Source organism: Atractosteus spatula, chromosome 27, assembly GCF_055471065.1.
Source record: "Atractosteus spatula isolate fAtrSpa1 chromosome 27, fAtrSpa1.hap1, whole genome shotgun sequence".
NCBI classification, from domain to species: domain Eukaryota; kingdom Metazoa; phylum Chordata; class Actinopteri; order Semionotiformes; family Lepisosteidae; genus Atractosteus; species Atractosteus spatula.
Window position 1 is genome coordinate 1,178,093 of NC_142732.1, and position 11,621 is coordinate 1,189,713.

Below are 11,621 nucleotides of genomic sequence, written 5' to 3' on the forward strand. Positions count from 1 at the left end.
CAAGCCGAGCAGCACTGCGAAACAAACGCGGAGAGCCAGCGGAGGGGCGTCCTGGGGTCCCGTCCGACGGAGACGCACTTTCACGGAACACACGCGGTGCGACACAAACACGCGGCCACCGTGCTTGGCGTCTTTAAAGCCCGACGACTTTTGACGAAGGAAAGGGAAACGGTTTGGCTAAATGCCCCGACGTGTTACAAGGCATCCGCCGGACGGTGGGTTGGCTGCGAGCTGTAGCTCGGCGTCGATCTTTTGAAGGGCTGTGTCGCCCAACCCACCACCAGACGGGGCACAATGTGACTCCGCGACGTGGACACTTTCTCCCGTGGGTGCGCGCAGAGAAGTGCAAGTTTGCTTTTTTTTGTTTGTTTGTTCTGTCGCGTCGCGTTGCTCGCGTTGCCCCCTGAAAAAAAAAATCACATCTCTGGCCCACAGCAACAGGTGCCTCAGTTTTTTTTTTCTTTTCCGATGAATGCAAACGAAGTGCGTGAACTCGGGCCTCGCACTGCTCCTACCCCTCAGTCTGAGCTGGTGTCCGAGTAAATAACTGCGCTGCTTGAGACGCCAGAGGATGTCGGGGATACACACCGCCACCAACCGCAGCATCAAGCCGTTCAAGTCCAGCGAGGAGTACCTGTACGCCATGAAGGAGGACCTGGCGGAGTGGCTCACGGACTTGTACGGCATCAGCATCGCCGTGGACAGCTTCCTGGAGGTGCTGGAGACGGGCTCGGTGCTGTGCCAGCACGCCAACCAGGTGACCCGGGTGGCCGGGGAGTTTCTCCGGCAATACGGCGCTGGGGCGCTGAAGATGCGGCTGCCCACGTCGGGGGCGACTTTCGTCAGCTCCGCGCAGGCGGCGACCTTCCTGGCGAGGGATAACGTGTCCAACTTTATCAGCTGGTGTCGGAAGGAGATGGACATCAAAGGTATGGAGGGCTGCTGAGATACAAAGTCGGGCTAGGAGTTTACAGTCCGTATGCAAGCGAGAAACCAGTGGGGCTTTAACTATCACGTTGAGCTTTGAGCTACGTTTGGTCTTGTCAGAAAGATTAACCCACTTGCCTCTCCGGACAGTTTGTGTTAAATGCCACGAAAGCATTTAAGTTCAATGTATTTAAAAACAAAAAACAAAACAGTTTAATGTATTTTTTTTCCAGTTTCATTTGTTTTACTGTTGATTTTAGGCACTGAGTTTTTACTTCGTCTTGTTGATTGCTAAAACATATTTCAGTAAGTGAAGCGGAAACACGGGGGCCTGTCGCCCGGGTGACACAGGTGAGTGACCTGGGACACGTGTCTCCACAGGACCCCCGGGGACACCAGTGTCTAGGCTTTATTTAACTTGGAAGAAACGTCTCCATTATACGTAGGCGAACGAAGGCTTTTCTGTTACTGTTAATTTGTTTTAAGGCTGTTGCGTGTTTGTTTATTAAAGTATACATTGTTTTTATACATCCTAAAGCTGTTTTTGTTTAATTTGTTAAGACTCAAGGGGTCTTGGAGACATTAAAAAATGTGTGCGATAAAAACCTCAACCACAAGGAGGAGCCGTGATCTTGACGGAGCGTTTTTGAAGTCAATTTCCGTCTAGCCCTCCTCCTGTAAAAATGGCCAATAATCTTGTTTAGAAATGACAAAGTGTCTTAAAACCGTTTTGACTGAACCAAAGACTTGCAGCTTTGCAAACAAAAGCTCTTTCTGCTTCGAATGGTACAGTTTAGGTTTAGAAAAGCAAAATCTTTGTTTTCATCCTCTGATCGCAGAGAGTGCTGCAGTCTTGAAGGTTTTTAAAGGGAATTTCACTACTTACCGTGTAGACAAGGGTGACTGTTAGTGCAGGTTTCATCCATCCACCCATTTTCTAACCGTTTCTTCAAGTTGTGGGTCAGGGTGATGCTGGAGTCTGTCCCGGCAAGCGTCAGGCACAAGGCAGGGTACACCATCACAGGACAGACACAGACACACACACACCCTGGACAGGACGCCAGTCCATCACAGGACAGACACAGACACACACACACACCCTGGACAGGACGCCAGTTCATCACAGGACAGACACAGACACACCCTGGACAGGACGCAAGTCCATCACAGGACAGACACAGACACACCCTGGACAGGACGCCAGTCCATCACAGGACAGACACAGACACACACACACACCCTGGACGGGAAGCCAGTCCATCACAGGACAGACACAGACACAAACACCAGAAGCCAATTAACCCACCAGCATGTCTTTAAACTGTAGGAGGAAACCAGAGCACCTGGAGGAAACGCACACAAACGCAGGGAAAACATGCAGACTCCACACAGACAGCACCCCAGGTCCAGAATTGAACCCAGGGCCCCAGCACTGTAAGGCAGGCACCGAGCCACCCTGACATGTAGGAATAACTGTATGGCGCCAGTAGCCGGAGTGTTGGGCGCTCTGTGCTGCACTGCCCTGCAGCCCTGCGTCTGTGCCCCTAGATGTGCTGATGTTTGAGACGGAAGACCTGGTCTTGAGGAAGAACGAGAAGAACTTCATCCTGTGCCTCCTGGAGGTGGCCCGGCGGGCCTCCCGCTTCGGAATGGCTGCCCCGGTGCTGATCCAGCTGGAGCAGGAGATCGAGGAGGAGATCCGTGAGGACCTGGCCCTGCCCCCGCTGGAGACCCCCCTGCCCAAACCCCAGCGCCGCATGTCCGACTTCAAGAACCTGGATGCGATGGTGAGGAGCAGCTTCTCCTGGGGCTCAGCTGGGAGTGAAACACAGGAGAGCTACTGGACAGACAAATGCAGTCACTGTCCAGGCAAGCGGTTTGCTTGAGGTTAAGACCTGTTGAAAACAGAAGACCCAGTAAAATTTCTTTTGATAATAAGAAAGGGCAAAATTCTTAAACCTCATCAGGATCCTGCTGTAGGCTCCGTGTTGATATGACAGTAGCTGACAGGTCTCTGAGGCTGAAAGTGTGATGCTCCAGCGCCGACACGTTGAATAATTCAGCAGGGAGTGTGAAACAAGGACGCGCAGATAGCGGCTACTGTTCCGCTTTAAGGCACCGAGAGGATTCTGATTGTTGTGTAAAAGTGTTAGATATTGGAAACAGCGCTAAATCCAGGGCGAACAAGCGCTTGGTTATGATCAGATATAGCGCACACCCTGTTGGATAACACCGTTATCTCCCAGGTTCCCTGTTGATTGTAGGTAAGGATGCATGACGTGTCCGTGTTACCAGATTGTCCTACAGGCAGGGTCATATCCAGAGCCTCTCAGCTGCCATGATGGTTTGTGAGGAAGCAGCTTAGCGATTGGAGTTAATGGTTATGCCAGGCTCCGGTCAGCCATACAGAGGAGCCCTGCTGGCCCTGTGACCGCCCTGGGGTGAGGCACACTGACCCGGGGGGCCTGTGTCTGTGCAGGTGCAGTACCTGGTGAGCCGTTGCACCTGTCCCTCCCAGTTCTCCATGCTGAAGGTCTCAGAGGGCAAGTACAAAGTGGGAGACTCAGGCACGCTCATCTTTGTGCGGGTAGGTCCCTTCTGTCTCCATCATTCATTTTTTAACAAGTTGATATTATATTGTGTTTCTGTCTGAGGAAGTGACCTTTGGATTAGTAAATATGTATGATGATTCCAAATTTTTCTTTTGTTCTGTCATTCTTAAGTCAGACCGATTGTTAGGAAGTTTAATGTATTTACCTAGTTGATTCACTGTGCAGTGCCTCTAAAGAACAAGCCTCACGAGATTTCAGCGCAGCTGAGCCTTGAGCTAAAATAATCTTTTTCAGATAACATAATATTTCAAAAGGCAGCACAGTGGTCAACATTCCTGCCTCACAGTGCTGGGGCCCTGGGTCCAGTTCCTGGGGTGCTGTCTGTGAGAACTTTGAAAGTTCTTGCAGTGTTTGCATGGCTTTCTTCCTGGTGCTCCGGTTTCCTCCCAAATTCCAAAAACATGCTGGTAGGTTCATTGGCTCCTAGAAAGTAGGAGAATTGTAACTCCCTGTCCTGGTTTCTAGGGTAGAATTGTTAGAATTGTGTTTGCATCCCGGTCGGTGCTGTTGTGTCTCTGCCCTTGCAGATCCTGAGGAATCATGTGATGGTGCGAGTGGGAGGGGGCTGGGACACACTGGAGCACTACCTGGACAAACACGACCCCTGTCGCTGCACCTCTCTAAGTGAGTTGCTCTGCTCTTCGTGTCCTGCACCCCATTGCTCTCTGAAGCTGACAGGGCATCCTGCCTGCTGTCTGGTGTTGTCTGTCTCCCCGTCGACCCCATCTAACAGCATCCTCATGAGCGTGTTTTAATAAAATATACTGAGCAGGATAAGTTGGAGGCAATTCGGTTGAGAACTTCTAATCTCATGTAGTGCAGGTGTTAGGGTAACACTAGTTCTTTAAACTTGTAATTGAATTAATTGCATACTAATCTGGAAAGCTGCTGAGCCCAAAATCCTTCAATGGCAAGAAATAGGAGTTGCTGCTATTGGACTGACACTGATAAAGATGGCACTGGCTAGCTTCATTTTCAAGCAGTTCACTGATCTAGAGGAAGTTTTAAAGACCTCTCCTTCCACTGTCAGACAGTGCTGACTTGCACTGCTGATAGTCAAGAACAGCTCCTGTTTGTCTGTTAGCCTATACCTGGTTTAGCCAGCAGCCTCAAAGCCTGTTGGTGCTGACAGAGCAGTCACGCAGCTCCCAGCTCCCAAAATGACAATGGTTCCATATTCCATCACTCCTTGCTGAGACTTGTTTCTTTTCAAAATCTAATGATGGCATTCATCAGCATCAGGAAGTGATAAGGTCTAATATTGTTACCAAATTGGATTCAGTTTGGTTTTTCTTTGTATGTTGCTGGCACCAGTCTGCACTGACCCACATTCATATGCTAAATATCACCTTCCAGGATGGTTGTAATCATATATTGACTGAGCTCCTATTATAAGAGACCCTGCTCTTACCTGTGATTTACCTGAATGTATCTTTAATACAGCCAGCATGTCAGTTAGATGTTAAAATGTCAAATAGATCGTATATTTTTCATGGTCCCAACCTGATGTGAAATTTATAGAAACTGACGTTCTGCAAAGACCTGGACTGACTTGTAGTTCCTCAGGTTTAACACTAGAGGGCCTCCAGTCCTGATATTGGGGGTGTCTCACAATACAGACCTTTCAACTACAATCTTTAGCTTCCATAATAGCAGTATATTTAATTTTTTCCTACTAAAATCATTTGAAGCTATTTTCTGCTGTGGAATCGACACTTGGCATGACAAACGAAAAAACTTCTTTAAATATGGCATAAACACAAGACTGCAACATACTGTAGGTGCCATGTTCCTCGCATTTAGACATGCTCAGGAATGGACATCCTAGTAAGGAATTCTGTCAGCATCTTCCGGCTATAAAAGAGCACGATAAAGAGCCACAGTGCACCCACAGGAGAAACAGCTGCTCTGGGGGAATATTTTTCTCAGCGTTCTTTCCGCGTCTCCTCTCTTGTTCTTGGCTCTAGCTCACAAGCAGGCAAGGTTGGTCAGTCCCCACAAGCCGGTCGCCCCCATCCACGAGATCAGGGCACGCCCCAGCTCCCAGCAGGACATCCAGGGCCAGCCTCAGGCCGCGCTGGTGGTGAGCCGGGCGCAGGCCCCCCTGGCCCCTGTGGAGTGGACCCCCTCTGCCCCTGCCAGAGGCCTGAGGCCAGGCCGCTCCCACAGCCCGTGGGCCCGCGCTGCTTCCTCTCCAGAACCCAGCGCCAGGACCGCGAGAGAGCTGCGGCCTCCCACCCCCAGCAGGTGGGCGATCCGCGTGGCAGTCTCGCCCATTGTCCCGCTCAGATGTGCGTGCAGGCGTGTTGAGAGCCGTGTGCTGCCTAGCCAAGGACACACCAAGACACGTTATTACTGACTTTACATTTCGGTACATCACCCTCCATCAGGCTGTCAGTAGGAACGGAAGGTCAGTAGGTAGGTAAGCAGGTAGATGGGTAGATATGGGGTCAGTAGACAGGTAGTGGGGCAGCAGGTGTACTGACAGGTGTGGAGGTGTGTGGGCAGGTGGTAGGCTGGTAGGCAGATGGGTGGGTTTATCATTAGGTATTATGAGGGTACACAGGTGTACTGACAGGTGAGTTGGCAAGGAAGTGTGCCAACACTTGCAGAATTAAGTAGGTTGACAGGTCAGGTGCTTCTAAGTATAGCTGATTCTATGGATCACAGTGTACAGAACAGTCACTAGGGACAGCGAAGAGCTCCGATTGCCTTCACCCCAGTACAGCTCATTCCTCAGACAGGGAGGGGACATAGGTTTGCATCTCTCCCTTACTTGTGCTTCACACACAGTGGGCCTGTGCACCTCAGGGGCACATGAAGAACAAATATGCACAAAAAAATAAGAGGCATTGACCTTGCTTCACACAGGAGAGATCATTTTGTAGATTAGGGCTGCTGAGGTTTCAGTGTTTAATTAAGTTGCAGCAACCAGATAATTGCATTCATCTTCTTGTGAATTAAATTCCTTTTCGGTCTGCAGGGAAACGGCAAACCCACAGGGATGCTGCGCTTTTGCACTGTCTACATTAGCAGCTCATTTGTGTTTGAACTGAAAGCCACTTTGATTGCGCTGCTTGTTCAAACCTCAGGTCCCCGAAGTCTGTGGCTTGTGTGTGGGATGGCATATCAGGACACCTGTTGCAATTTTAGTGTGTGTGTATGCTATGTGACTGCATAGGTGATCCCTGGCCTTTATTTCAGACTCAGAGGGAGATCTGCTACCCCTACCCACAGACAAGCCTCTGGAGAAGAAAGGGAGAGCTCACCTCAGACAGCGTCCTCCAGGACAGGAAGAGAAGAGACACGGACAGTCCCCTCCCCTCGCCTCGCCAGCAGCCTCCCTCGTCCTGCCCAGCCAACGCCAGTCTTGACCCCAGACCTCCAGCGCCCCAAAACGCCACTGGTCTTTCAGAGGGCCCACAGCCAGCTCACCTTGCACCCACAGCAAACTGCAGACAGCAGACTGGCTCAGACCTGGTCCAGATCAAGGCTGGTGTCTGCGCTGAAGACAAATGCTGCGTCTCCCTCTAACAGCACAGAGACAGCAGCTGAACTCCAGAGCAGAGCCCCAGCCATGGCTCGCACCCAGAGGCCAGCAACTCCAGTGAGAAGCACCCACCCTGGCCCTAAACCAGAACTTAAAACCACCCAGCAGCCTGAAGCTGAGGTCAGACCATTCCAGAAGACTCCACCTGTTAGCAGATCTATCAGTCCCACCAAGCAGCTGAGCAGTAGAACCTCAGCTTTGGCTGCCCAGGTCCACACCAGGCCCATGACTCCCATTGGCAGCTTCCAGAGAGGAAGTCTAGTAGATAGGACAGGCAGGAAAACCCCTAACCCTGACGCCAGCCTGAACGGAGAGAGCAGGCGGACCAGCAAGCTAGGCGTGAGTGTTCCCAGACAGAACGCATTAAGGTCATCGCCAGTACCTTGCAGCTCTCTCGACAGCAGCACGGTGCGCGTCAGGGTGACAGATGCTAGTGATCTGGAAGAGGCTTTCCTGAACAACAAAAACAGAGAAAGGGAATGCCTCTTCACCCCCCCACCGATCAGCCCTGAGCAAGAGTCCAGGCTGTACAAAAGCCTGGAATATGAGATCTTGTCCAACCTGCGGCTCCTGGGGGTCGAGTCCGATAACAACAGCGACGAGAATGTGGAAATGTCATGTGGTCCGCAGAGCAAGCGGGACCTGCAGGAGACCTCTTCAAGACATTCCACTCCTCCCTTGGCCCGCAAGCCCACCGCAGACGGAACATCTCACCAGAATGAGGTCAGCTTTGATGTGGTCATAGCAGAGCTTTCCAAGGGCCAAAGGACACTCAATAAGGTGGACGTTGAGAACTGGGTGGCCAAAATCCCGAACAATACCCTAAGCAACGCCGCCAGAGAACCACGCACCACGTTCTTGGAGAGGGCCTTGGAGATGGATGCAGGCCATCTGAACATCTCAAAAGCCAACAGGGCAAGCTCCTGGTCCTCTCTGGGGTCCAGCTTGGAGTGTAAAGAGCAGACAGAAGCTGAGAAGCAGCGGCTACAGGATCCAGAACTGTTTTTGAAGGCCAGCCCTGCGTGCTCCTTGGGTTCTGCAGAGATCCCTGCAAAATCCAGAACCCCGTCCTTCAAGCAGAAAAGGTCTCTCAAAAAGCCGGAGAGGGTGCCGTCAATCTACAAGCTGAAGCTGCGTCCTAAGGTACGCCCTCGAAGAGACAACAGACCAGAGAAGAGGCCCTCGAAGATCCCGACCCCAGTCTCCCACAAACAGGGTCAGACCAGGCAGGAAAACCAGAAGCCCCACAAGTCTTCAGACAAAGTGCCAAGCAGGAACCAGCTCAGCTCCCACTGCTCCGTGCCCATGCTGTATTCCACTGAAGATAACCTGGGCTCTGAGGAGGACACCTGGCCTGCTCCTCCCAGCGCCTTGCTTCCAGAGAGCAGCGAGCCTACTGCCGAGATGGCAAGGAACGGAGAAGAGGAGTCCTGGGTGTAACTGCAGCCGCAGGTCCCTCTCACTGCTGTTTGAAACAATCGCCACATTCTGTCCTCTTTCCTTCCATCTGGGAAAGTTTAAATCAAACCCGAGCTTGAAGAGGTTTAGTTCGCCATTTGGTGCAGCTACAGGCATGTGAATCATCGTATGTTTTTGACAATTTAGGCCAACCTGTTTAAAAAATATGGGCATGGGGGGGGGGGGGGCATGTCAATCATCTCTGTATTGTTCCAATTTTAGTATACGTGCAGCAAAAGCGAGCACGTTTATAATATAGTGGCAGGTTAACTGGCTTCTAGATTAATCTATTGGCCCAAGGGTGAGTGAGTACATGTTTGTGTCTGTTTCTGCTCTGCGAAGGACTGGCATCCCATCCAGGGTGGACCCTGCCTTGCACCCATGGCTTGCTGGGATAGGCTTTTTCTCCCCCACAACCCTGAACTGGGAGAAGCAGTTAGAAAATGGATGGATGTTTAAAAAGGGCCGAGAGCAAAGGCAGAAGCTAATCCCATCACAACCCGATCATCTTGTTCTGAATAGTGGGCTCTTTTTGCCTTCTCCAGATGCAGGATGCAGATGCAGGCTGGATGCAGAGGAGGGTCTCGTTTATTTTAACCGATTACTATAAGATTGTGTTTACTGTAGTTTCTTTTAATTGATCAATGCTATTTAAATTAACTTAAAGAGTGCATTTGTACTTTTTCTGTTTTCATATAAGGAAGGGTTACTTATGTCTTTTAACCATTACATATACTATATACTGTTGCAATGGTGTAGGGGAGGACGTGGTTATATGTGAATGTGGCTATTTGTGACAACCCTCTGCACCAAACCTTCACAAAGATCGAGAGACAACTGTATTTAAAAAAACATCTGTCAGCTTCTCTGTTTGTTTCTGGTCTGATAAAATTAAAAGTTCCCATTCTATCTTGTAACAGTGACACAGGAAAAGCAATACTGAGGCCATTAACTGCTTGACTGTAACTTAGTTGAACATTGATTCTGACAGCTCTCAGGCAGTGATTGTCCAGTTTTTAATCGGCAGAAGATTATTCTTCTGACGAGATCAGATTAGGACACTTGCTCTAGACATCCTTAAAATTCAGTCCCAGCAGAAAAAAAAACAGCCTGCAGTGTCTGAAAGAGTCTGCACAGCTGAACAGGAAAACAACAGTACTTCTTTTGAGGAAGTGAAGATGACAGTGTGGCGATACGCATGCATTATGTGCCTAACGCACCATGCTGTCTGTAGAAGGGGCTATGACATTTCTGGTTGTGTTTTGAGATATGCACAATACTTTATTATGGAGTTTCAAACAAAAGTCCTGGAGGAGTTCAAGCCCTAACCTCGCCCACGTGTATCATGCCCCTTCTCGACTCTTTTGCGTCCTTCAATTTCTCCTCCTTCCCTCCACCCCTGTAAACTGAGATATCTGGGGAACATTAAACTGAATCCTTCCCAACACAATTAATGTAAAAATAAACCAGCACATGTGCAAGTAAATTCAGGGCTGACTGCCTGAACAGGCTAATCACTTAACCTTTGCTTACATATGAGCTGATACTAGACCTTTATTCACAGTGTGCATTGTAACACCAGATGCAGTCTGCCTGCTTAGAAACATCTTGTGACTGAGAGAGCCAAGGCTCATGCCTTTGGTCTATTTATAGCCCTGGTGAAGCTGCTGTCTATTAATACATTATGAGCGAAGCGTTTGTTCTGATCCTGATCGTGTCACGTTCTGTGTGCTTTGGTGAAATTGCAATAAGGAAGAAGTGTTTGATGATCTCTTTACATTAAGCATGCCATATGTCAGCAATGAAGCAGCAGAGGAGCTTTGGTTTTATGTCATATGATTCACTTTGAAATATTATTTTTAAAATTTGATCATATATATTTTTGTAAGCGAATACCCTGTGAGTTTTTTTGATACTATTAAAATTGACTTTCGTATATTTATATGAAATGAAGAAAAATATACATACGTTATCCTATTATATTCTTTAACTTTGTATGATACCTTGTGATTTTTTTCTATTTGACGTTATTAAAATTATTTTTTTTGTATGATATTTAAATAAAATGATACAATTAATGATACAATTGCTGTTAGATTCTTCAATCATGTCTGTATTTTTATGATAAAAGAAGCAGAAAGAGTACATTGCTTACTGGACGCTGTGCCGATGGGGGAGCCAGGTTGTCTCCCCCAGTTTGAGCTCGGCCGTGCACCTGTGATGTTACAGCAGCACCCTGTTGCACTGGCAGACCCAGTGTACAGTAACTGTTAGTCCTACTCACTGGGCAAGGATTCTCCACTGGTCCTTTGTTACCATCTCTCTCCCCAGGATCCCCACTGAATTACGATGTATCCACTTGTCTTATGCCGTCAGATTTGGAGTGATTTAAATTACGCTCTTACTTGATTTTATGTGATAATGGAGAGACACTACAAGTGAGTTTGATATTTTAATGACCGGATAAAGAATGTTTGCTACGGGTTCCCATCTGACTTTACCCACACGGAAGTAAAGAGGTGGGAAAGGCCAGCTAAAGAGTTTTATTTGGCCACAGGCAGGTCTCGGGACTCTGCAGGGGTACCCACTCAAAAACAAGTCACTGCTCAAGGAGGTAACAGAATGCAGGAAACACCCCCAAGCACACAACTGAGGCAGCACAAACACCTGCTGTGCTTTGTGGCAGCTGAGCTTGTGGTCCTGTACAGAGTGTGACGCAGATGACCGATAGATAAACTGAGCGATACCTGTTGTTTTGGGGTGAAAGGGGGGGTTGACATGGTTATTTTTTAATACTGCACAGCTTTGCAGCTCAGCCAGGGATCTAGAAAATCCAGGGATCCTGGCAAGGACAAAAAAGATTCCAGGAACAGTTTTAGCTCAATGGCAACAAAACAAAATTGTAACACATTCTGGCCGAGTTTCACAGGAGTAACAGCACGTCCAGGTTAATCGGCAGCGTACTTGTGTATACTGCCCTTCCAGAGAACGCGGCCCATTCCTCCACTTCTAGTGCAGCAAAGGTGACATCTTACTGCATCAAAGACTCCCAGAAAAGGGGAAATACCATAAAA

At 48.9% G+C, this 11,621-nt stretch overlaps 1 protein-coding gene across 1 annotated transcript; it reads left to right on the forward strand.

Moving 5' to 3' along the window:
* Window positions 1-571: 571 nt before the first annotated feature.
* Window positions 572-10,624, forward strand: gas2l2 (growth arrest specific 2 like 2). The gene is made up of 6 exons (XM_088906620.1): window positions 572-929; window positions 2,476-2,714; window positions 3,407-3,514; window positions 4,067-4,163; window positions 5,507-5,786; window positions 6,744-10,624. Exons 1-6 carry the CDS (start codon window positions 572-574, stop codon window positions 8,527-8,529), a joined length of 2,868 nt encoding a protein of 955 aa, XP_088762746.1. The 3' UTR covers window positions 8,530-10,624.
* Window positions 10,625-11,621: the final 997 nt, after the last annotated feature.

Coding starts and splice junctions, on each gene's coding strand:
- gas2l2 (XM_088906620.1), top strand. CDS start 572: ATGTCGGGGATACACACCGCCACCAACCGCAGCATCAAGCCGTTCAAG. Junction 3,515..4,066: donor GCACGCTCATCTTTGTGCGG/GTAGGTCCCTTC, acceptor CTGCCCTTGCAG/ATCCTGAGGAATCATGTGAT. Junction 4,164..5,506: donor CTGTCGCTGCACCTCTCTAA/GTGAGTTGCTCT, acceptor TCTTGGCTCTAG/CTCACAAGCAGGCAAGGTTG.